Source organism: Semicossyphus pulcher, unplaced genomic scaffold (genome assembly GCF_022749685.1).
Source record: "Semicossyphus pulcher isolate SPU_LCO1_2020_fin unplaced genomic scaffold, fSemPul1.0.p SCAF_6, whole genome shotgun sequence".
In the NCBI taxonomy this organism is placed as follows: Eukaryota; Metazoa; Chordata; class Actinopteri; order Labriformes; family Labridae; genus Semicossyphus; species Semicossyphus pulcher.
In genome coordinates, this window is record NW_027211737.1 from 18055041 (window position 1) to 18078730 (window position 23690).

At 43.7% G+C, this 23690-nt stretch overlaps 1 protein-coding gene across 1 annotated transcript; it reads right to left on the reverse strand.

The window, feature by feature from the left end:
• Window positions 1-762: 762 nt before the first annotated feature.
• Window positions 763-23209, reverse strand: dnah10 (dynein axonemal heavy chain 10). Its single transcript, XM_069683860.1, has 73 exons — window positions 23042-23209; window positions 22719-22949; window positions 22429-22619; window positions 22065-22263; window positions 21758-21952; window positions 21470-21640; window positions 21160-21327; window positions 20892-21050; window positions 20618-20778; window positions 20376-20527; window positions 20105-20269; window positions 19809-20016; window positions 19529-19685; window positions 18946-19425; window positions 18699-18857; window positions 18490-18606; window positions 18109-18211; window positions 17814-17992; window positions 17485-17696; window positions 17148-17304; window positions 16805-17038; window positions 16611-16733; window positions 16285-16518; window positions 15982-16205; window positions 15625-15894; window positions 15339-15522; window positions 15118-15252; window positions 14124-14276; window positions 13723-13911; window positions 13405-13551; window positions 12897-13088; window positions 12674-12792; window positions 12435-12593; window positions 12222-12357; window positions 12006-12128; window positions 11789-11920; window positions 11489-11705; window positions 11047-11166; window positions 10818-10963; window positions 10583-10735; window positions 10228-10488; window positions 9977-10149; window positions 9784-9877; window positions 9478-9645; window positions 9155-9343; window positions 8537-8708; window positions 8250-8453; window positions 8081-8161; window positions 7793-7990; window positions 7501-7662; window positions 7216-7390; window positions 6854-7035; window positions 6609-6745; window positions 6309-6526; window positions 5917-6138; window positions 5661-5808; window positions 5260-5539; window positions 4928-5157; window positions 4565-4838; window positions 4376-4480; window positions 4089-4243; window positions 3856-4010; window positions 3503-3686; window positions 3211-3411; window positions 2727-2936; window positions 2522-2617; window positions 2256-2427; window positions 2038-2169; window positions 1753-1964; window positions 1498-1665; window positions 1230-1410; window positions 1006-1151; window positions 763-909 (listed from the first exon to the last, which is right to left on the reverse strand). The coding sequence occupies exons 1-73, from the start codon at window positions 23207-23209 to the stop codon at window positions 763-765; spliced, it is 12954 nt and encodes a 4317-aa protein (XP_069539961.1).
• Between the last annotated feature and the right edge of the window lie 481 nt (window positions 23210-23690).

Here is a 23690-nt window from a genome sequence, read left to right on the forward strand (position 1 = left end):
CATGATATATATTACTCGTGTTATGGCTCAAAACTGTTGCGGTTTTCATTTCTGTGACCTCACTGCAACGCCAGCTGCCAGATCCTCCAGGGCTCTGTGATTTTCAGAGTAAACTTCACCTGCTGTGCATGCTGACCTCAGCAGCCTCGATTACTCAGCGCTGCACCAGATCTGTTTGTTAAAAGTTACAATAAAGAGAACGCTGCTATTTATACTGCAGAGGAACGCTGAAAAGCTCCGTGGGTAAGTGGAAAACTTTAGCAGCCTTTGGTCAGTGGTACTTTTTCCACTGCACGTAGCAGTTTATGTTCCTCTTATAACCTCAGCATAAATATTCAGCATCTACTGCCCTTTAAAGAAAGATCATGATTGACTTGATTTGCAAACTTTTATTCATTAATAAATTGTAGGAGACTTTTAGGCCTGAAAGATCCTGACACACTGTAGCCTTTAAAACAAAATCGAAATCCCTGGAGCTGCTGCTCAGAGCTCTGTGCTGCTGTATGCTGCCATCTAGTGAGAAAATAGTGAAAACTATGATGTAGATAAGGAGCCAAAAATTAAATCAAATTTTCTTTAGTGTCTCTATCAGTCTATTTTAAAAATTAGGTACCATCTTCCCTGTAATCTCCCATAAAGCAGAGGTATTAAACTGTTTTTTGTTTCTCTAGAAGACCAGACATCAGGCATCAGTGATGTGAATTAACATGTCAGAATACATTGTGTGAAAGCTAACCAGCTCAGTGAGGCTGTGATCTGTCTTTAGTCAGCGTTGAGGCATAAACAGACTCCCTGAAGCACCCAGTGGGAGATGTGCATGGTGGTGAACAGGTCTGCCTCAAAAACCAGCCCCACACCCATCGCATTCCTCCGCGAGGACGTGGTGTACACAGGTGTCCTCAGCGTATTCTGTGGCAGAAAACACGTGAAAATATATACAACAGTTAAGAAAAACATATAAATAAAGTATATAATATGGAGGCTTGTAGGGTCTGTGGTCCTCACCTGTAGCCTGAGGCGGCGTGTCTCTATGGGGATGACTCTAAGGATGGGCAGTTCAACAACCAGAGCTTTTGGTTTACTCCTCACTAGGCAGCCCTTCTCTGTGTCCCAGTCTGCTCCCTCCAGATACAGACCCGACACGAAGCAGCCTGCATGAAGAAAGATTACCATCAGTCTTTATAACTCAGTGTTAATCATGCTGCAAAGGGTGTGTGTGGTTTCATTACCCTGTCCAGGTCTGTCACTGACTTCTTCCTCATCGCGGTACTGGGTCACCTGTGTGTACAGGGTGGAAAGGTCCAGAGGCCAGCTATTCTTCCTGCATGCTGCTTGGACGAGGGCAGTCAGGTAGGATTCTGGGATATGGAGTCCTGACAGCCACATGACCTTTGGTTCTCCCTCTTCCACCTGGTGGAAAAAACATACACAGATAAAAAATATACTCACTTATACATGTATGTGTTTATCTGTGATATAGCGTGTGTCCATCCTCACCCAGTAACTATACTGTTCATAGCGCCTCTTGAAGTGGCCCATCCAGTTGCCGAGGGACTTCAGAGTGTCAGGTGCCAACTTCTTCCAAATGGCAGGAATGTGACCATTAAAAAGGGCCCGAGCGACCTCATCCAACTCACTGCTCATACCCACCTCACCGGCCAAGGCCTAGAGTACAGAGAAGAATCAGAAACAAATCTAATCTTTTTTTATTTTGCTGATCTCTTGTTGTCTTGTTGTGCCCCTCTTCCTCACCCTCTGCAGCTCAGCCAGCGAGCGCTGCATGCGGACCACGAGTTTGTTAAAGCGCTCCAGTTCTTGAAGCAGCACCACCGAGGTCGGGGAAACGTCAGTGCCAAACTTTTTACGGATCACGTCCATGTCGAATAACTTCGGCAGCTTGTTCTGAATGTCCTGTGCCACCTGGCTGATGTACTCATCCCTGCTGATGCTTCCGCCAGATTCCCCTGAAACATAAAGGAGTGACATAAGAGACGGTTGGCAGCAAGGGGGCACGGGTATAAAAATACTAAATCCTACCTGTCTGAGGCTGCAGGTCTATGAGGTGAGACCACATGTCTTTAGCTGCCTGCGTGTAGTATCCTATCTCTGCGTTTGAATGAAGACCCATTACCTCTGGTGTGTTTGCCAGCGGCAGGCTCTCAATCTCGTCTGTAACAGATACCAGACATAAGCTGTTAGCAATGAGAAAAAAAAAACTTTTATTAAATAAGAGTAAAGTAGTGAATATAACTGACCAATGTATGTTTTCTTAGGCCCATTTGGAGGGATCTTGTAATCTACATCCTTGTTGCTGAAAAAGTGGAAGGCTCGGAAGGTGTAGAAGAGGAAGTCTCCAAGGTACTCATCCATGTAGACGGTCAGGATCCTACGGTCAAAGCTGTCGATGGCCCGCCCACCATACATCACCTACAAAACATCATGCAGGCAAACTAAACTTAAAGCATCAGCTGGAAAGATAAAAAGGGAACAGTGTATGAAAACACGATGGATTCAGCCTGACCTCGCCTATGAGGTATTTAAGACTTCCCCAGGGAATATTGCTGTCTCCTTGGTTGTGAGCTTTGGTCAGGTAGGTGTTCAGTATCTCCATACACACCTGTTGAGTACATTAATATTGTTACAACCATTGAAAAGTTAAATATCACTAATATATAACAGAATCAAAAAATTCCAACATAGTGTAAATGAGTACATGTGCCACGTACAAAGAAGTCAGACTCATTGAAGTCATAGGGGACGTTCCAGCCGATCTTGCCGTACTTGCGTCTCTCTTGGACGACAGCATGAAAGAAGGTCAGCACGTACACCAGGCTGCAGAAGGCAGGGTGTGGACATGCAGTCAAGGTCTCATGGGAGATTTTGGAGTACATGGCTCTCATGTTCAGCTTGAGACCGTTTGGAGGCTCCGTCACCACCTGCACACAATATTACAGTACATGGAAACACACTGACAATGGTAAATTATTTTCTATTACTCTTGTTTGGTCTCTTATTCAGCTGTCTCAACAGTAGATGTTCCAGGTGTAGTTTCCCTAACTGTATGATCGCTTTGATATATATATACATATAGATTAAAACCCGTAAATATAACACCAATTTGAGGAAATCCTTGTGTCCAGTGTTGGAACTTGGAAAGTCAAATCTGGCAGTTTGTTTTTGTTTTTTTGCAGATGGCAAATGTAGTTTTACCTTGAGAGACTTTTGAAGTATGCCAATGGGAAAATCCTGAATGGGGTTGGTGGTGATCCACAAACGGAAGTCGGGGTTGGGATTGGTGATCCTCTCCAAGGACTTCTCTAGATCCTTTAGCCACTTAACCAGCAGGTGGCAGTTCTGTAGCATCAACCACTGACCACGGGCCACCGCCCCCTCCAGCAACTGCAGTGCCACCTTTACCACAGAGGACAATTAGCCTGGTTAATTAGTGAGATAACATGGTAAAAGCTTCATGGCTATGATGTGAAAAGGATGGTTTAAGTACCTTCTCTTGTCCTTGGCCCATAGCAAGGAACTTGAATTGGTTTCCTTCAAAGCCTGACCTCTCTGCTAGTTTCATGAGGTCACTTCCTGGGTCAGAGCCGGGGCTCAGGATGAAGACAATGGGGGAGGAAGGTGTGCTCTGCTCATAAATTGCATCATAGCTGATCACAGGAGGCTGCACATATCTGAGCAGAAAAACAAGACAACATGAGGAACTTTGATTTGTATTTGATTCAATAAAAATACATTCTGTACACCCTGTCAAATAACTGTGGTGGACATACAGCACTGTATATACTGTGTACATGGTTTATTTACAACTTTACTTCATAATTGCAATAGAAACAGTCTCACTTCTCGCCCATGGTGACTGTGACGTAGTCAGTTACAGCTCTGTAAACTCTATCCACACGAAAGCAGCGCAGCAGCAGCAGCTTCTGAAAGGCTGACAGGTTCTCCTCATATTTCATGGGGAATGGAGCCTGTTCTGGTCCATCTAAGTCGTACCACTAAGGAGAAAAAACAGTTATACTCTTAATGGATGAAGTTAAGTGCTTATGGTGATTCCTGATGCTGTGGTCACTTACAGACTTCCAGTCAGTGGAATTCTTCTCCACGTCATCAGGCAGAGAGCCAAACTGCTCAGGAAAGAGCTCTGCAAGTTTCACTACGTCCTCCCAGCCCTGGTCTGGAAGCCAGTCACAAGGCTTTTTGCGCTTGCTCTTTTCCAGGGATAGATTACCTTTACACGTGAGGTGGAAAATTTGAAAATTAGCTTTGAACGACGTGTGCATGCACATGTTTTTATGTTTGTTCGTGATCACTGACATCCTCTTAAATATGAAGAAGAGTTAAACTTCTCTGGATGTCTCACCCTTGATAAAGAACTCCAACTCCTCCTGAGGAGCCTTCCCCTCTGCCTGCTCAATCTTGATGGTCATATTGAAGGAAAAGAGCAGCTTGTGCCTCTCAAACAGACCTGACGACATGCAGTTAGTTGAGTTTATAAAGTCATCATCATAACATCTGTGCTCATCTCATTATTCCATCTTCATTATGTTACCTGTGCAGCCATAGTTGTAAACGCTGTATGTCAGTGTGTTGATGATGTTCTTCAGTCTTTGGGGCAGGACAGAGTCAGGCAGAGATTTGCGCAGTGAAAAGTCAAACACCTCCAGGTAGGAGGCCAGAGAGTACTGGTACATGCTGTTCACCAGAGCCATTTCTGTCAGCACGAAGAACAGGATAGCTCCACGCTTGGCAGCAGGTCGGTAACCATCTCTGAGTTTATCAATGTCCACGGATGTCTTCTCAGCCAACTTGAGTTTCTCAAACACCTGGTGATCACAACATCAAACAATGACAAATAGAAATATTGACTTCAGTAGAATTGCTGTTGACTGGTGATTGCTGTGAGCTAACTCACCTCGCTGGCTTTTGACTTGGTTTCCTCCAATGTGTGAACCAGCTCTGTGTTATCCAGCATGTTGCCCGTAGATGTGGCCAGCTCTCTGAGCAGCATGTCCCCAAGGTTCTTCAGCAGCTTCTTATTGTTGCTCGTCTCTTGGATCAAGTGCTCACGCTGCTCCTCCAGCTCCTTCTTCTCAAAGCCCATGATCACACTCAGCAGCTGGTCCTCCAGACCCTTAAGGGTCACTACACACAATATAGATACAATTAATAAATGGAAGAGATGTACAAGAAACTTAGGAACATGTTCTTAAATGTTTTGAATACAAATTTGCCAAAGGATCTTACCAGTGTAGTTAATAACCATGGCTTTTCCAAACACTGATGGGGAATATTTGGGGTTTGCCAGCTTGGTGTTGAGGTACAGTTTAAAGTTGGGATCATAGTCAACCTCCTTGTCACCCAGCATGATGACCTGTCGACCCTCCGCTCCTTTTACATTCTTCTCCAGGACGTTGTCAATCACAGGGTCGATGTACTCATCCACATCTTGGAAAAGGAACGGGAAGCCGTATTTGATGGCCATCTCTAGGTGCTTCAGGAAGTCTGGATCATTGAAAGATGAAATCTGGGGAAAAAAGGGACGGCCACATTGTCAGGACCGCGTGCCGGTACTCTTTCTGGTTGTAATCTTATTACTTGTGAGCAGTAATGACACATGACTGGTATTTGAATTCAACTTTTTGTACCTTGAGCTTATTGTTTTCCTCTTTCTTCTTAATCCAGTTGAGGGCTTGTTGTTGAGGGTCAATGCACATGGGGAATCGGCTCCCTCTGGTTGTGAGGATTCCATTCTGCACTGACAGCTCATCTGGAGGTAAGCCCTCTGAGCCCCATCTTAGGTTCATTTGACACATAATCAGTTTTAGTATTGCTGAAAAAAACTAATCCACATACATACAACAATTTTTTTTTCAGTCTTCTAAAATCCTCATTGAGCCTCACCTGCTAATTTCTACCTCATCAGTCAGAAGGTTTTCGATTTTGAAAGGCTGGCTTGAGGGGATGCCTCTCTCCTGCACATCCTTAACCCACACTTGATAAACCATTTCATTTCTAAAGTCCCAGCTGAAGGCCCCTTCATAGCTCAGGAAAGCAGCAGAGATGAGACAGTCACCCAGGAGACGCACGCGCCGCTGCTTCAACTCCTCCAAATCCTGTGTCCACCTGTGCAGGCATAGTTAAAATGAGGCAGTAGTAACGAGGGATAGATGGAGAAACAAAGGGGTGACGAAAAGGAGATTCAACATAAACATAAAAGCAACTCTTTGCAGGGTTTGTTTGGCTCATAATTGCAAGTGTTGTGACTCCGTGTGTTGTGTTTTTGTCAGCCTCACCGTTCATTCTCAGAGCTCAGGCCAGAGATGAGTTTGTCAGCAGCTATCAGCCTCCTCTCCATGAGCTCAGCCTCCTCTTGTAGCAGCTGTTTCTCATAGATTGCAGCTTGGTACTTCTCTCCAAGAGCCTGCAACTCTTTCTGGATTCCGCTAAGCTCGCTCTGAATGCCCTCCAGCTCGCGCTTACTCTGAAAGAAGTTCTTTTCCAGTCTTGCAACCTAGAAAATATGTAAATATGGAAGTTTAATCTGTCACTTCTTCTTGACCATTATTTCACATTTTTTGCAAATGTTACATTACCTTGTCTCTCTTGGGTTTTATCTCCCTGGCAACATCACAGTAACCCATGATAGCCTCGACAAACTTGAGCATTCCCGAGCCAGCCTTACTGATGGCTTGCATCTCCTCAAAGCTCGTCTGGAGATTCTTCAGGAAGCCTAGCCAGGGGGAGTTGCAAATACAATTGGCACTATCATATAAAGCACATGGACATTTATTATTGGCCCTTTTATGTTGGGTTTCCATTGAACATGAAGACGACTTACCTTTGACAGTCCTGACCTGGTTGTTATGTATGGAATCACAGTCCATCTCCATCAGTGAGCGCAAGAAGTTAGCCTCTGACATCATCCCCTTGGCTGCCTGCCAACTGATCTCCTTGTAGCCACGCATCACCAGGATGCACTCACAAACCACCTGCACCTGCTTGGGTGGCTTAGCAAAGGATCTGCACGATAGACCATCAGGAGAGGTAGAAAGAGAAAGAAGATAGATTCATAGATGCTGTGAGTTTGTTTGTTTGGTCAGAAATGCTAAGTCCTGGTTTTGCATTATTGATCTATGCACCTAATATTTGATTTAACATTCTAAACTATTGATCAATCCTTTATAGAGGAGGAGAGTTTACCGGATCTCTGTGACATCAGATTTTTCCAGGTCCTGCAGGGCCATGCGGGCCGCCTCTAATGCCGGCAGAGCTTCAGCCAGAGAACTTTCTGCTTCTTTCTTCTCAACAGCTATCACCTTGTTTTGCTCCTCAATCTCTTTGGCTTTGTCTTCTGCCAGAGTCTTTTTCTCCTCCGCTAAAAGGAATAGTCATTGATAAGTGCTTTGTAACAGCTGTGCTTAGTGTGGGACGTCTACAGAAGATTGTGTTTACTTAAACCTTAAGTTAAGACATGCAGGCACTGACCTACAGTTGTGTTTGTGGTGATCTCATCCAGCAGGGCCTCACAGGCTACGGACTTCTCGGCGAGGATCACCTTCTGCTCTGCTAGTTTGACATTCAGCTCCGCCAGCTGCTCGCTGGCCTCCTTCAGTTTATCCAAACCTCCCTCTAGATGTTTCCACTGAGCTGGTACAAGAGCGAACAGGTTCACATAACTAAGTCCCTGAAGTCATCACAAACATATGAACACACAGCAGCTGTGTGGAACTCTCCCCACACAGATGCATCAACATTAAAACATGTTGCATCTTCTTACCCAGGATATATTTGTCATTTTCCTCCAAAAGGTTGGAATAGGTGTTAATGAAGTCCAAGTAGTTCTTTGGAGTAACAAAGTTGCAACGCCTGAGTTTCTGCAGGAATAGCTTGCTGTAGTCTCCTACAGAAGTGTGAACCATGCAGACATGATCTATCACTGCTGAGGAGTGTGCCTCGGGAATCATTGGACTTTCACCTGTAGAAAAAATAACAAAACAGATAAAGCTTTAAAGCCCTAAAAAACAAACATTTCTATTACGGATGTTTTCTATGTTACACTACCCACCAAGGAAAGACTGAGCCACTGCAAGCAGCGCCTGTGGAGGCCAGGGCAGGAACCAGTCTATCACAGTGTTGTTCATTAATCCTGAGAAAAAAAAAAAACATTCACACAGTTAATAAAAAAAGATCAGAAATTATATTTAAATCAAGTGAAAGCTGACACCATATTCCACCTGGGAAGTTCCTGCAGCGTGTCCTCAGGGTGTCCCCCACTGGAGACATGCCTAAAACAATGTGTAGATTGTTGGCGCTCTTGTTGACGAAGTACTGCCACACGCTCTCTTTAGAGGGACCTGATCCCACCTTAAGAGCTTCATCGCGAAGCTGGTTGAGGACCGACTCCTTCTCATCATCAGGGAACAGCGCAGGAACAATGCCTGTAAAGGGATGGGAACAATCAGCTGCTGCTTTTAAGAAAGATGCATTTAATGTGAGCCAGGAGGTTTGAGTGATATCCAACCTGAGGTGAGCATGTTGTTAATGAGTTCCAAGAAGCCTTCCTCAGCAACATGGGCATCAGTGAAGAGGAACACTGTCTTCTTATTTTCAATGCCAAGCTTCAGGTACAGTGTTTTCAGGTCGTCACGGAGGTTTGACTCACTGTATCCTCTGCTAAGTGTTATCTCGAACACCTGGGGAAAGCAGATTGTATTACTAGATGCTACAGATCTATGTATATATAGTTGAATGCAGCCCTGACTGGCGATCAGTCCAGGGTGTACCCCGCCTCTCGCCGGCCCCCCGCAACCCTGAACAGGATAAACTGTATAGAAATTGGATGGATGGATAGTTGAGTGCTACTTTGTCTCTCCCTTTCAATCTCTCCTTTAGTAGGTTTAAAGTTAAAGACTGATGCTTCCACACAGGAACACAGCTTTGACTGCATTGAGCCAAAAATTCAAAACTAAGTGCAAAATATTCTCTCCCTCCCGCTGGGCATGACACATTTGGTGTCTTGTGGTCAACACCTATTTACAAATTCTATTTGCTGGGCTTTTAGTGTAATTGCAGCACATATGACTTTCGTCTTCATAACTGTAAAGAAGTAAAACTTGAAATGTGTATTGTGTTTTACAACCTCACAGCCGGCAGTGAAGGCAGCGAGCTTGGTGAGGGACTGCTTTCCGGAGCCTCCCACACCCACGAGCAGGGCGTGACCACGATCGATGCGGATGATACGGTGAACACGGGTCAAATGCTCCAGAGCGTCGTCAAACAGCACGAGGTTCATCCTCGACTTGTTCTCGTTGTATTCCTCTAGAATCTCCTGCAGGATGTAAAAACACGTCTTTTAGGTCTTTCAGTATATAATGAGACAGAATATGGCAAAGCTTTCCAAAAAGACCTGTACACTTAGGCCACCAATCACAGTTAATTACATTGTTTTAAACTTGAAATAACCTGAAACAGGGCTTTTGAAGCGTCATAGTCCTGCATGTCCTCATAGACCCTCGGTTCAGTCTCACTGAGGGCGGTCCTGTAGTCTCCAAAAAGGATAGGGTCCCTCATGACTGCCTCCATGTCCGACTTGAAATGTTCTTCAATCAGGTTCTTTATGTGGCCTTGGACCTGAAGGCAAAAAAACATATTGGGTACAACTGACAAATTAAACTATTTAGTATACAGCAGATTTATCGTCTACATTTGTAATCACACTTTGAAGAACAATTACATGTACAGTATTTGTTCTTGTATAGTTATAATTACCAGAGCTTTATCAGTTTTATCAATGAGTCTGTCATGGAAGATTCTCAAGCACTCGTTCCTCCAGACACGCACAAACTGTGTGACAGTCAAAAACCTGTTAGAGAAATCAGATAAAGCAAAGACATTAAGAGACATTAACCTCTAACAACACAGTCTCTGTTCATGTGTTTACAGTGAATATGCTAGAACAGACCTGTCAGGCTTGGTTAGAGTCAGCCCGTTGTACACTCTTGACAGGTCCCTCAGGTTGAAGATGTAGTGGAACTTGGAGGGAGTAGGCGGCAGATCTTTGATGATGCTGTTGTATAATTCCAGTGTGCACATGGTGACTTCATCACAGACCTTCTGAATGGCGTCCTCAAATGGCTGAAATAATGAATCAGGTATAATAAATCTGAGTGATAAGAATGATTGTATTGATTGGTGTGGGAAAGAGATACTCACTCTGGTGTGGCCTTTGATTATGGAAGCATAGATGAGGTGGAGGGATTCCACAGCGGGGAAGGGGATGCTGAAGACACTGAAGAGTGAGACAAAACGGGGATCCACCTCATTCCTCCCACCTCCTGCTTTTCCCATGGCAGCAATAAAGCCAAGGTCCTTGAGGATCTTGTAGTTAAGCTCCTTCCCTCTGTCGTATATGCCTCCTCGGTCCAATAACAGCTTCAGAAGTGCGATAGGCTGCTGAGTGCCGTAACTGTCCACCTGGATGAGCACAAGGTAAATAACAATGATGCCTAACACACAGGCGCCACAGTGGAGGAGAGAAGAGACTTGGATGAGAGCCTGGATCACGCACCTTTGGCATATTCATGTCATCCATGAAGACCAGCAGTCTCTTTCCAATAGGAGGCCCGTAGATCTCTTTGGTCCTTTTCTCCACATTGGCCTCCAGGTTCCTCTGCAGGTCCATCGAAGTCGTTCGAGACGAGAAGTTGATGATCAGAGTGATCTAAGGACAGAAAAGGAAGAAAATAAAACTCAAGTGACGTTACAAATGTTCTCATGCATAGATGGTTAGATGGTAAACCGACCTTTGTATCTGCATTGAGGTGCTTCAGGAAGTTAAGAATGGTGGCTGTCTTGGACGTGCCAGACTCTCCAACCAGAAGGACCGGCCTCTTTATCTTCACCATCTGTTCCAGGATCCAGCTGGCTCGCGTGGTGTCGATAGTTGGCACTAGAGAAGGGATGGAAGATGCAGCTTTGGGGGGGCCAAGCTTCTGATCAAATGTACAGTGTGTATGCAGAATTGACCTTTACCTAAAATATCAGCAAACTTCATGTCAGGGTTGTGGATGTATTTGGTGACCAGGGAACTCCAGGGAACCCACTTCTCCTGTGCTCCATCAAAATGGAAGTCATACAGAGTCGGGAGGTATCCTGGATGGATGCAGAAATTTTGTTAAAAAACTAAGGAGGAAAAGTGACACAACTGTACATATTCAATAAGAGAGAATACAATTGGATGTGTTTTATTTTATGATGCTTATTCATTCAACCTTAAACCATAAAGCAATCCTGTTTTCAAAAGTGTTTGCAATGATGGACAACCTATTTATTTTATATTCTTATGTTACATGATACATTCTCCTACATGTTCTCTGGTATACAGTATTGAATGTTTCCTACAATCAAACTCTATCTGAAGGGGATATTTAATAATGTTTATAATGATCAAATCATCAAAGTTCTTGCTTCTTACCCGGGATCTCACCAGGTCCAGCCAGGGTTTGCTCATCCTGCACTGATGTTAGGCAGGAAAGCCTTTTAATGAACTCATCAAACTTGATCCTGCTGCCCTCCAGCAGTGTGGCCCCTAGTGAGCAGTACAGAGCTTCCAGGAAGTAACACTCCAGGACGTCAGCACTGCTGCTCTCACTCACAAGAAGGGCATCCAGCGTCAAGCACAGCTGAGTGACCTGAACACAAAGCCAACACATTAACAGTTCATCCATGTACTCTGAGTATATATTCCTCCAGCAGTAACACAAGATGGACGTACCATGTTCAGATCTGTCTGAGGAACAACAGTCTTCAGTTTCAGGCCCTGCTTGCCATCAACAATACCATCCACAATCATGTTGATTGAGCTGTGCACATATTTCTCAAAGAGTTTATTGAGCACTTCTTGTTCCTGGTAAAACGAAGACAGAGAGATGAGATGTTATGAAGTTAGAAGCAAACACAAATATTACATAGGTGTGGTTTTTTTCTCATACCCCTGTAGGTCTGTTGTTCACCCATCTCTGCCAGTACGGGGTGTATCGCAGGTTTTTGGGGTCAACAAAAACCATCCCACAGCGGGAAACGGTAGCAGGGGAAGCATACTGCAGATCTCCGACCTGAAATGATTCCTCACATCATGCTCTGAAAGTTGCTTTAATATGTGTAAGGGAAGAAATACTATTGAAAGCAACCTTAAAATGCAGACAAACCTCAAACAGAAGGGCACAGTGACTCTGTAAACGTATCCGCTCTCCATTGGCAAGAGTGAGGAGCTTGTTGTCATCCATTACTGAGTTCATATTCTCCACCCACAGAGCATCCACGTCCCCATCGAACAGGATGTACCTGTGTGTCAAAGTACATGCCTTTATGTTGATACCACTGGCATATTGCACTCATCTGATTGACTAAATAAGTCCTACCTGCGCTCTTTTTTGTCAGTAGGCTTGTTGATGTCACGGAAGATGTTGGATAAGATCCCATCGGTCCAGTCTCGGGTGTCAGGGTCCAGAATACCATAAAGTTCAATGACACTCATGGCTTTCGGGTTCAGAGGATACAACTTGGTTTGCAATCCCAATCTGATGATGAGATCAAATAAAGGTTACTATTGTATACACAAGTATAAAAGGTGGTGTAAACCTAGGCCATGTAAACTGACTTGGTTTGAGCTTGACATAATGTGCTGATCACAACCGATTTCCCTCCACCCGTCGGGCCCACAACCATAGTTGTGTGTCTAGTCATCATCGTCTCATACATCTGCACCACTTTATCCACCTGAAACCACAGACAGCACAAAGAATAGGATATATCAGGATCTAATCTCCTGTGAAGAAAGGCTCGTATCACAAAGAATGCATTCTCAGACCCAGATAAGTCACCTGGTTGGTCAGTAAGACGTATTTGTTGTCTTGAAAGATCTGTTCCACAGCATCATTGAAGTTTGGATAGCGAACACGAGGGCAGTCCAGCCCAGGGAACAGGTCTGAGATCAGGCCGAGGAACAAGGGCACATCCTCAAACACAAACTTTGGCAGATTCATGTCCCTGAGAGCCCGCATCAACACCACGTCCTGTGTGATGGCCAGATGAGATCGCAGCGAATAAGGGAGACAAGAGCACAAAGCATCTTTTAAAGCAATATTTTAAAACAGAATTAATATGTTTAATATGATTGAAATTCATATACACTATCAGTCAAAAGTTTGGACACATTTTCTCATACAAGTGAATGGGAAAGTGTGTCCAAACTTTTGACTGGTAGTCTAAATATAAAATAGCTTAATTTAAAAAAAACAAATATCCACCCAATTAATATTTTAGACTTGCATGAAAAAAGTTTTATTTACTATGTAAAAATGAAACATAAAAATGTTCTTTAGTCTCTACCTCACTCAGGTCTGGAGAGCCTCTCTTCAGCTCCCCTGCCATCACCAGGACAGACTTCAGAGCTCGCAGACCAAAGTCATAATGAGACTGCTTGGACAGCTGCTCACGAGCCAGCTTATACAGTACTGTCATCTTCTTTGCCAGCACCTGAGTTCAACAGCAGTGAAGAGAAATTAACATGTAGGTAACCGTTACAGATGATACCAACAACTAATAAATTAGTACCAAATTACCTGAAAACACTTCTTGTGCATTCTGGTTATATAGTAGAAACATGGTTCATTATACAATGCTGTGTTTTGTGTATGCGTCCCTCACCTTGGCCATTAGGAAGCCCTCAGAGAAGAGCATGATCTCACAAATCTGCTGCAGGTCGGGCACGATGACCACCACCGGCCTGAAGAGGGCTTTGACTGATTCAGGCAGCTCTGTCCGTCCTGCATAGCCTGGGTTCATGGTGATGAAAATCCCCATGCGGTCATCCAGGCTGATCTCTTGCCCTTCAAACTGATGTGAATAGTGAAATGAGACCATAGATGTTAAGGTAAATTAATGTCAACAACCTTGTTTATTTTGAATAATGAAGCAAGCTAAGTGTTTTTTTTTACGGAGAAAAACAATCTTAATGAAATATTCTACATCTATACATATTGAAATCATATTTATGTGACAATTCCAATGTTTGTATAACAGGATCTTTACAACTACAACAGACTCACGTGGAACCTTTTAAGATGCAGCATGAGAGCATTGCGGATGGTCTGGATTTGGGAGGAGATAACTGACAACACAGAGGCATCGATACGATTGAACTCGTCAAAGCAGCCCCAAGCTCCACACTGGGCAAGCCCAGAGAAGATCTTCCCCACAGCCTGCAAACACAGATAGAATATATACTTCAGTCAGACAACTCACGTTGTTATAGTTTGAAATGTTTAATGCAGCAGAACATAGCTGGTTTGGCGTCTAGGCTCCGAACTCATCACTCCTCGCTGATTTATTTTACATGCAGAAATTGAGGAGTGATGAGAATATATCTTAAACCCCCTATTCGGAGCCTACAGGTGGATGCTGGGGTGGTGGTGGGGCTGAAAGTAGGAGCGCAGCACTGGTGCAGGGCAGCGATGGCAATGACAGAGCAGAGGGTGAGACAGGAAATCTTGCAGCTTAAATAGACCGCCAATTGGGAGGAAGTGTTTGTCAGGTGATGTGGAAGTGACGTATATCAATTATTAAATCAGTGCAGCTCGAGTTGTCTGCCTGAACTAGCTCGCAGGCGTCGCCCCATAAGTGGTTGCCTTGTGGTTTCAAAAGTGAAGCCAGTGCAAAAGTGGATTAAAACTGCATAAAAAAAAAATACAATTGCATGTAAGTCTACCAGAGGGCATGGGCCTACAGGGCGTGGCTATCTTTGATTGACAAGTCACTATGACAGCAATCTGTCATCCAGGATGGGGGCATAGATGGATAGATAGATGTACTTTATTGATCCCAAACTGGGAAATTGCAATGCATATCCACCCTCTCATGCAAATACGGTCACTTCCTGGTCCAAAAAAAACATGATGGCGAAAGCCAAACTGTCAACTTAAGGCTTCAAAACAGCGGTCTGCAAACCCAAGGTTAACAACCCCGTGGTTATGTTAACTATACAGTCTATGGTACTAAGATGTTTCGCGGTAGCTGTTGGCTCTTCACTTGTAGGTTTCTTACCATGTAGTCCATCCCCTCACCACAGTTTGTAACCACACAGAGCAGACCTAAAGCCTTAGCCAGATCTTTGGTGGACTCTGTCTTTCCTGTACCAGCTGGTCCAGCAGGAGCTCCACCCAGGTACATGGAGAGCGCCTGCATCACAAACATCACAAACATCGTCAGAACAGTCTACATAGCTGCTTTTTAGTTTTATTAACTTGTTTATAAGCTTCTCAAACCTGCGTTAGGGTGAGGTAGATACGGTCTGTCAGGGGGGTTATAACCAATCGACCGTTTAACCCCATGTATTCATAGCCGTAAGAGAAGGAAGCGCTGCACTGACGCACAAATAGGTTGTCATGTTCCCGAACCCAGTAGAATCTAAGTTGGCTTTCCCACTCAAACTCTCGTGCGTCCATGATACTGGAAAGAGAATATTGCCGTCATTGTATTTATTTTTACCTTAAAAAAACGTGTTACTCTCATGTGCAATAAAAAAAGGAAATTTTTAAAGGTAAAGTTCACCTGTTCAGAACAAAGCTGTCGACAATATCCCTGGCATGGACGTCGATGATCAGCACAGTGTTTATCTTCCGTCTGTCATTTTTCTTCATAGGTTGAGTAATTCGTGTTACCAGCTCGTCAATCTGCTGGTGCATTTTCTTGGCGTAGTTTTTCAGTGCGTGCTTGTCTCCTTTCTTCACACTTTTAAAGACGTCTTCTACCTCCCAGGTCCACCACACTTGATTAGCAGCCAGCACCACCATGCCCTGGTACAGCAACATCCAGTCCACCCTAACAAAGATGGATGGGACAAGTTTAATGAGGTTCATTTGCACATACAGACACTGGCAAAACTGCACCTGTAGGATCAACACGCACCTGCTCCTGTCTTCACAGTAGCGGAAGACTGCTTCCTTGGTTATGAGTCTATTAGTCCTTCTCATCTCTAGTAGTACTCCCGTCATCCACTCCTCCACCCGGCCCTCCACTGGGATGGGCTTCTTCAGCTCCATCACCTCACCCTCAGCTGACACCATGGCTCCAGCTACCGTCTCCCCATTGCTTTCCACATCAAACCTCAGAGATGCTATGTTGTCATACATCTAGTTGCACAAAAAAAGGAGTTATCAATGAAAATGTTTCCCACACATTACAAACAGTAATTATCCTCATCCCTGATACCTTGATCATGTGCTCCTGGACACAGGCAGGGTCACTGCTTCCCAGAATGCTGAGCAGTTCATCATCAGAGATGAAGAAGAAGCGAGGGAATGCGTTCCGCTTTGAGTCCAGGTAGTCATTCAGACTCTTCTGGCACCTCTCTAGACCATCACTCAGCGCCTGCAGGTCTGTTAGCCGGTTGGGGATCAGGCAACACCTCTTTATGTTTGGACCCTTCACTGTGTCACTCATTATCTACATGAAAAGAAAACAAGACAAAGTTATTTAGAGGTGTAGAGTAACAGGGTAACTTGCTTTCATCAGTCTGATATTATAGTAACACTCACCTCTTTAAACCTTTTGTCAATGTTATCAAATTTCTTGGCTTCTTCAGGTAACTGCGAGCGAATGTCTCCACCAATGAAAATGCTCTCCAGGTACATCCATTTCCGTTGTACCAGCAACCATACCTGTGCAGGAAGTCGTTTTTCAGTAAGGATTTTATGATCAGCTAAAATGTGATTTGACTGCTCTCACTGACCTCTATGGTCTCACTGATAAGAGACAGGTCTTTTTCCCATTGTTGTATGGTGCCAAGGAAAGGTCCAACAAAGCGGCTGCCCGCCATGCTCTGTAGGTTCATGGCATCGTTGTCCACATTCAGCAGGATCTCGTCCACTGCGCCAAGAATCGAACCACGTTCCTGAGTGCCTTTAAAGTAGGGCATGACACTGAACTTCATGTTTTCCCAGGTCTCCACCACCTCCTTCACCCCCTGGAATCACACAGACAAAAGCACAAACAGATGATAGGGTCTCATGTGTTTACTGATACAATTAATCCTTATTCCCAGTTTGAGATGATTCACAAAGATGGAAACTTGCCCTCTCAATACTGAGCTCTTTAACAGCTGAAGTCACGATGTCACCGATGACATTTGCATATTTGTGCAACTCCATAGCAAACATGTTCTCCAGAGTGAAGCTCTCAGGGTTCATCTCAAAGCTCGTGCCGGTCCTTTCCATCAACTCCCTCCAGTGTCTGAGGACAATTATGTAAAAACACATGTTCATATGCATTTAATGTTTTTCATTTGATTTAGACATAGTAATTATATTCATATTTTTCTAACCTGGCCTTTCCTGGTCTACTATTAAATTGCCATTTTGTTTTGCCAGATTATTCAAGGTTCAAGATTCTGGTGCCATTCTGTAGACTCACCTGTCTCTGAGGGCCTCATTCTTCAGGTCCAGCAGGAGAGGCAGAGATTCTCTGAACTCCTTCAGGCGTCCTTCCAGGAAGAAGGCAACAGGTAACGCCCGCACATCTTTAGGCAGCTGCCTCAATCTTTTGATGAAACTTTCAACACCCTCCTGTAGCAGCTGGATGTCTAAATTCACCCACAGGGTCTGAGACCACTCTGTCTTTGCATCCTGAAAGATTCCAGGAAGAACACATTAAATACTTGTAAAACCATGTTGATCGGAATAATGTGTCCAAATAAGGCATTAGCATTTTTTTCTTCATAACTGATAGCCACCATATCTGACCTTCTGAGCTTTAAAGACATCATATATCCGTCTCAGGCCCGTCATGTCCTTCTGCATGCTGATTATCTTTGGGTACATGGTGACTGGTAGGTCCAACAGCTTCTCTGCATTAGCTAACTCCTGCCGCTCTGCCACCACCTTGGCAAGATCTGACTCATATGTTGCCATAATTGTCAGTCCTGCAAAGGACGAAAGACAGATACTGGCCTCTTTGCCACACTTCAAGTATAAAAACAATATTTAAAGTTGTTCTAAATATATATCAACTAAAGGCAAGGTTCAAGTACACAGGTACCTTTCTCCAAATGATCTCCCACAGCGCCAGGACCGTGCATGTTGAAGCTTTCAGCAAAGATGGACAACTCCTGCGTAAACTCTTCAATCTTCTCCTTGGTTATCTGAGGAAGGAGAAAAGGAATGGGACCGTAATGGTTAACTGTTATGTTGTTTTTCATCAGATTTTGTTGTTTTTTTGGCTTTATTTGATAGGACAGCTGTAGAGCGATAGGAAATCTTGGGGGGTACAGAGTGGGGGATGACCTGCATGAAAGGATTGGCAGAGTGGGAGTCGAACCTGCAATCAGTGAGTCAAGAACTGTAGCCTCTGTACATGGGGCACCTGCTCTACCAACTGAGCTAAACCAGTGCCCCAGATTGTGTTGTTGTGATGTCTTACCTCAGTAAATGATTTCTTGACATGTGTCAGACTTTGATCCACTTGTCTGGATTCTGTAAACAGGTCACTCCACATCTGGCTGATATTAGTAACCAGCTCTAGTTCATCCTCTCCAACCTTACCCAGTAAATGGGGCACAAAAAGGAAGGTTATATAAACGTCAGTTTGTCAACATAACAATAAAATGATTATTTTTGTAAAAATTGTACCTCCACTTTGTACATGGCCAGAGTTCTGTATCTCTCCTTGATATCATTGTATCTCATCTCCACATCTAGAGACATGTCCCTGATGTGTGAGATGGTGCTGAGGACAGACTTCAGATCTTCAAAGGTGTCAGGGCTCTGTTTCAGATTTGTAGAGAGTTGCTGTGGAATAATTAGAACAATAACGATAAATCACATAAAAAATCTATACAAAAACATATGACACAAACAGTGTGGACTGATTCAGTACCATGAGTTCATCTCTTAAGTTGAAGAGATTCTCTTTGGTCGGCTTGTGGAGCAGACTACCAAGTGAACTGATCCAGGAGTCAGTGTTCTCGCGCACTGCATGAGCCAGAGGCTCCAGATTTACATGGATGATGTGCTCACACTTGAATGACGGCTCCAGCATCACCTCCTGATTGATACTAGAAAGGGACTGCAGCTTATCATCATACATGACACAGGGTGGGTTTTTTGCAGCAAACTTTTCATGGACGATGGTTTTGTTCTTTCTCCAAAGGGGCAGATAGCGTTTCCAGTGGTTCAGGTAGCGATCCACAGAGAGGAGCAGCCACTGGATGTTCTGGGACACTTTCATGGTGCTCTCATTTATCAGTGGATGCTGCCACACGTCAGTGTAGAAGCTAAACTTTATCACCTCATCTTCACTGCCTGTTCGTTGTGGAGGGCACTCAATGCAGGTGCCATGCATCCAACGCACAAATTGCTGCAACATTAATAAGAGTAAAGAGTACAATTGTCAGTGTTAGATTAAAAATTAGATTTTTTTTTAAATGCAGAGGTACACTAAAGATTTAAAATGACCCCACCTTGGTGCTCTCTACACAGTCTCTGATACACTGCATGAGCAGCCAGTAGATCTCATTGCTTTGGGGCTGCAGCGCAATTTTTGGGGCAGACACGATGGCGTCAATTTGGAAAAGAGGAGTATCTCCCATGAGGGCCATGTTAAAAGCCTGAATGTTTCTAAATGTGAAAATAAGAACAGATGTTACAATGATGACATGTGTTGTGCTGCTTTACAAAAGAGCAGTGAGTGTAACTGCTCACAAATGAGAAAACCTTAAAACCCGGACATCATGTAATTACCTCAGCACCATCTTTACAAGTGAGTCCATCACCTTGTACTCCCAGTACTTGTAGTAATCGGCCATACTCTTGGCTTTGCCGCTGCTGGTTTCCAAGATCATATGTTCTGTCTCTGTGATAATGGGGCCAATAGCGGCATACTTCCTACTCAGCAAATCCACAGTTATGGCCCGCTCTCGCTCAATTCGCTCACAGAACTCCTTGACAGCTAAAAAACATGTAATTAAGAATTTTAGTTTGAATTCCTGTTATGTAATGAATATATTAAGACAAATATATCCTTCCTTTAGTTCTACCTGGTAGGTCGTTTGATTTATCTGGGACAGGAAACTTCAGTAAGTTGGCCATCACCATGAGCTGCAACTTTGACTCAATATCCCGCTCATTCTTCTGGATCTGTTTGACAACTGATTCCAATTTAGAGACAGTCTGAACGCATCGACTGATGAAGTTCGGGATAGCTAAAACCAAACACAAATCTGTTTTAATATATTACAGACAGTATTAATTTCATTAGACTATGAGTGTCTGACACATCTGATTACACAGCATCTCTGTACGCCATACCACAGGAACACCAGTTTAGTCTTTTGCATCCATGTTGTATCTCCTCTGTGGTGTCTTTGATCTGTTGAGCCAGCATAGTGCACTTTGGCCCACTCAGGCTGTCCATCACAGAGTGGTAGCTGCTGACGAGGTTGTTCAGATCGTAACAATACCTAAAGCAAAGGTTGAAACAGGTCAGGCCGGAGGTTACATCCACCTGGTTTGGTATAATCTCTCTATTAAGTTACAGGTAGTACCATTACCTGATGAATTTGTGCTCCTGTAGAGCCACATTTTGACAATTCACAGATAAGCCCAGAGACATAAGGCTATTTGCCTCAGAGATTAATTCTGTGATCTCAGGAGGAAAGTTTACTATAAATCGCACACCCTGCATGTGGCCACTTTCAGCTGGTGGGACATCCTTAAATGGAAACAAATGCAGGGAATGAGAATGAATAAGAACAGTTAATGTATCTGTATTTCGCTAAATATTAAGTAACATTTACAAGTAATAAAAAAGCTTAAGATACATACTCGCTGTGCCTTGATTTGTTTTTCACCGGGATTCATGACCAACACAGTTCTTTTCATAAGCAATGGCAAGTTGGTTTCTGCCTGACGCAACCAGTCCTTATACTTCTTCCCCTCATAGTTCAGAGTCTTCATCGCCATTTCCACGTACTTTTCTTTTACCTGAGCAGAATGCAGAAAAGGTCACTTAAAGGCTTTCAGTAATAATTTGGTTTCTCAGCAGTGTGATATTTACACTCCTATAAAGCTTTGAAACAGTGATATTACTCACCACTTTTGCCTGATCGCTGTCAGCTATCTCCAGGAAGGGAAGGATGGTCTGTTTGAGGCGGTGGAGAAGAGATCGCACCCATCTGATGGCTCCCGCCACAGGAGGCTCATTCTTATATAGCGGTGGCTTGTCCTTATGTGCTTCAAAGATTTCATTAATTCTGTCCACCTAGAATAAGAACATAAAGACTTCAACAATCTTCAAAAATGCAAATTCGATTCAAAGTCCTAAAAGTGAATTAGAACGGCAGCAAAAGTGCCATAAAGTCAAATATTAACCAACACATTTTCTTGGTTTCACGGTGCAGTACCTCTGTGCAATACTGAGTCAGGATGTCATTAAACTTTGTGATCAAATGGTTGTTGATGACCTCTCTGGAGCAGATGAGTTTGACTTTCAGGAGCATGTCAAAGGCAACAGCTGAAGAGCGCAAGGTCTTAAAAGACCGATCAATGAGCTTGATGGCCTCTCCCTCAATCGCCTGAGCAGAAACATGAAAGAGGTGATACGGCTTCATAACCGAACAGAACGTTTTACTGGAGCAAACTGAGTGTCACATTTTCACAACTTCTGCATCCTGAAAGTGTCCTCTACTCACCTGAACTGTAGCGTCAAATCCTTGCATGATCATTTTCCAGCTGCTCATCCTACAGATGTTGAAGGGATTAAAACTGACGCTCTCAAAAGGCAAAACCAGACTGTCCACTCTGCCCACCACTTCATCAATGCTTTTTGGGTCACCAGTCACACCTTTGAGCTTCGGACCAAAGATGTTATAGAACTCCTCCAAAATCTGTACAACACAAATCCATGAGAACTCTTTCCAAAATCCAAGTTGCTTTGTTATACATTCACATGTGCACTTATTTGATTGAGAGGTTAGTATATATGAATTGTATACTGACCTGTAAAACATTGTACAGCTCCTGGCAGACAGAAGCCATGTAATCCGTCTTCTCAAACAGCCTCTTGCGGTCAAATTCCCAGCGTGGGTCCCTGCTGGATTCTTCAATTTCAGCCCGAACCTCAAAGTAGGATGACTTCCAGAGGTCCAGAACCCGCTTAGCATCAAGCACCTTGGATTTAGCCACTTCCCTCTGGTCTCTGTCAAAGGCAAACCATATTGTAAAGTTACACACAAACTACAAAACAACCTATTTTAATGCAGGAGTGTGGCTGACTACTGGCCAATGGTGAAATTATATAATATGGTAAAATGTAAGCTCAATTTAAGTTCCCATGTATAATGTAAATTGTGTTTACACATACTTGAATAATGTATGGACATCAATCGTTTGATCCACACGCTCACACAGCTGCCAGGCGATGCGCTCCATCAGAGGGACCATGCGCTCGTTTGTGTTAAAGTGGCAGGAGATTAACCACACAATCTGCAGGCTTTGCATCAGATCAGGGATGGTCTCCAGGATCAAACTGAAATTTGCTCCACTAGCCAGATTCTACAACAGACAGCGGTAACTTTAAGTCACGTGAATGGATAGCGGAACAATATTTAAATTGATATATTTAGCAATGATAGTTAAGCGATATAAGTTCACCATGAAGTGCCTCTCCAGAGTGTTCAGGAATTTCATATTATCGTCTGCCTCCGAGCGGTATTTGGTAAGCTCAGCCATCGTTCCATCCAGGGTTTGAATAACGCCAGCTTCTGCTTTGGTCATCACCTGCAGGATCTTCTTCACTACGGGCTGTTTGAGCTGCTCACCCAGAGCACTCAGGATGAACCAACGCTCCTGCCAATAATATATGTCAGCCAGAGGGCCGGGTGCCTGGAGGAACAGAGGAAGTGAATGTTGCACAGTGCTCTATGAATATCACTGTGTATGTTTTCATGCTTTCTTTCGTCAGGAGTGTCACAAACCTGTAGCTTTTTGTTTAGCTGCTCCTCAATAACAATGGTAATGTGAGTCTGCCAGTTCATCACACACTGCTCTAGCTCCTCTACTATCTCTGGATTAGAAAGCAGTACATTCACCTCCGGGTCCAGGTCCAGCTCAGGGATGTGTAGTGTAACCTCCTCTGCAAACATTAAACATAAGCATGTATACTTTATTTGAAGCTTGTTTTTTTCTCAAATTACCAATATCATAATTTAATTTTAATCGTATAAATTAGAAAACCTTGAATCTGAAGTGGTGTGAGAGTTTTGTTGATCAGCCCCAAATATTTGTGTGTCCTGTTGAGCAACTCGTCACGGGCTGTGAAGTGTCCGCTTGACTTCACCGGACTCTCCTTTTCAGCCTCTTGACTTGTCTGCTCATGAGAAGAATCTGTCCCGCTTTGATAACCTGCACCAGTGATCTTCATCTGGTGGGCAGTCAGCAAGGGTAAATACACCTGACAAGAGATACAGTGAAATTATGCATCCTGTATTTTTGTATTTAGACAATGTTTGATATGCATGGTTGATGTTGATAGTTTTCCTGCTTTTGTTACATTAAGTTTTTGTTATTTAGAAATCATTAGAAATGTTACTTACATTTGCAAGTTTTTGCTGCAGCACACGAAGC

Coding starts and splice junctions, on each gene's coding strand:
- dnah10 (XM_069683860.1), bottom strand. CDS start 23,209: ATGTTTGCAGAGGAGGTTACACTACACATCCCTGAGCTGGACCTGGAC. Junction 19,426..19,528: donor ACTGTGTAGAGAGCACCAAG/GTGGGGTCATTT, acceptor TTAATGTTGCAG/CAATTTGTGCGTTGGATGCA. Junction 18,212..18,489: donor TCAAGAAATCATTTACTGAG/GTAAGACATCAC, acceptor CTCCTTCCTCAG/ATAACCAAGGAGAAGATTGA.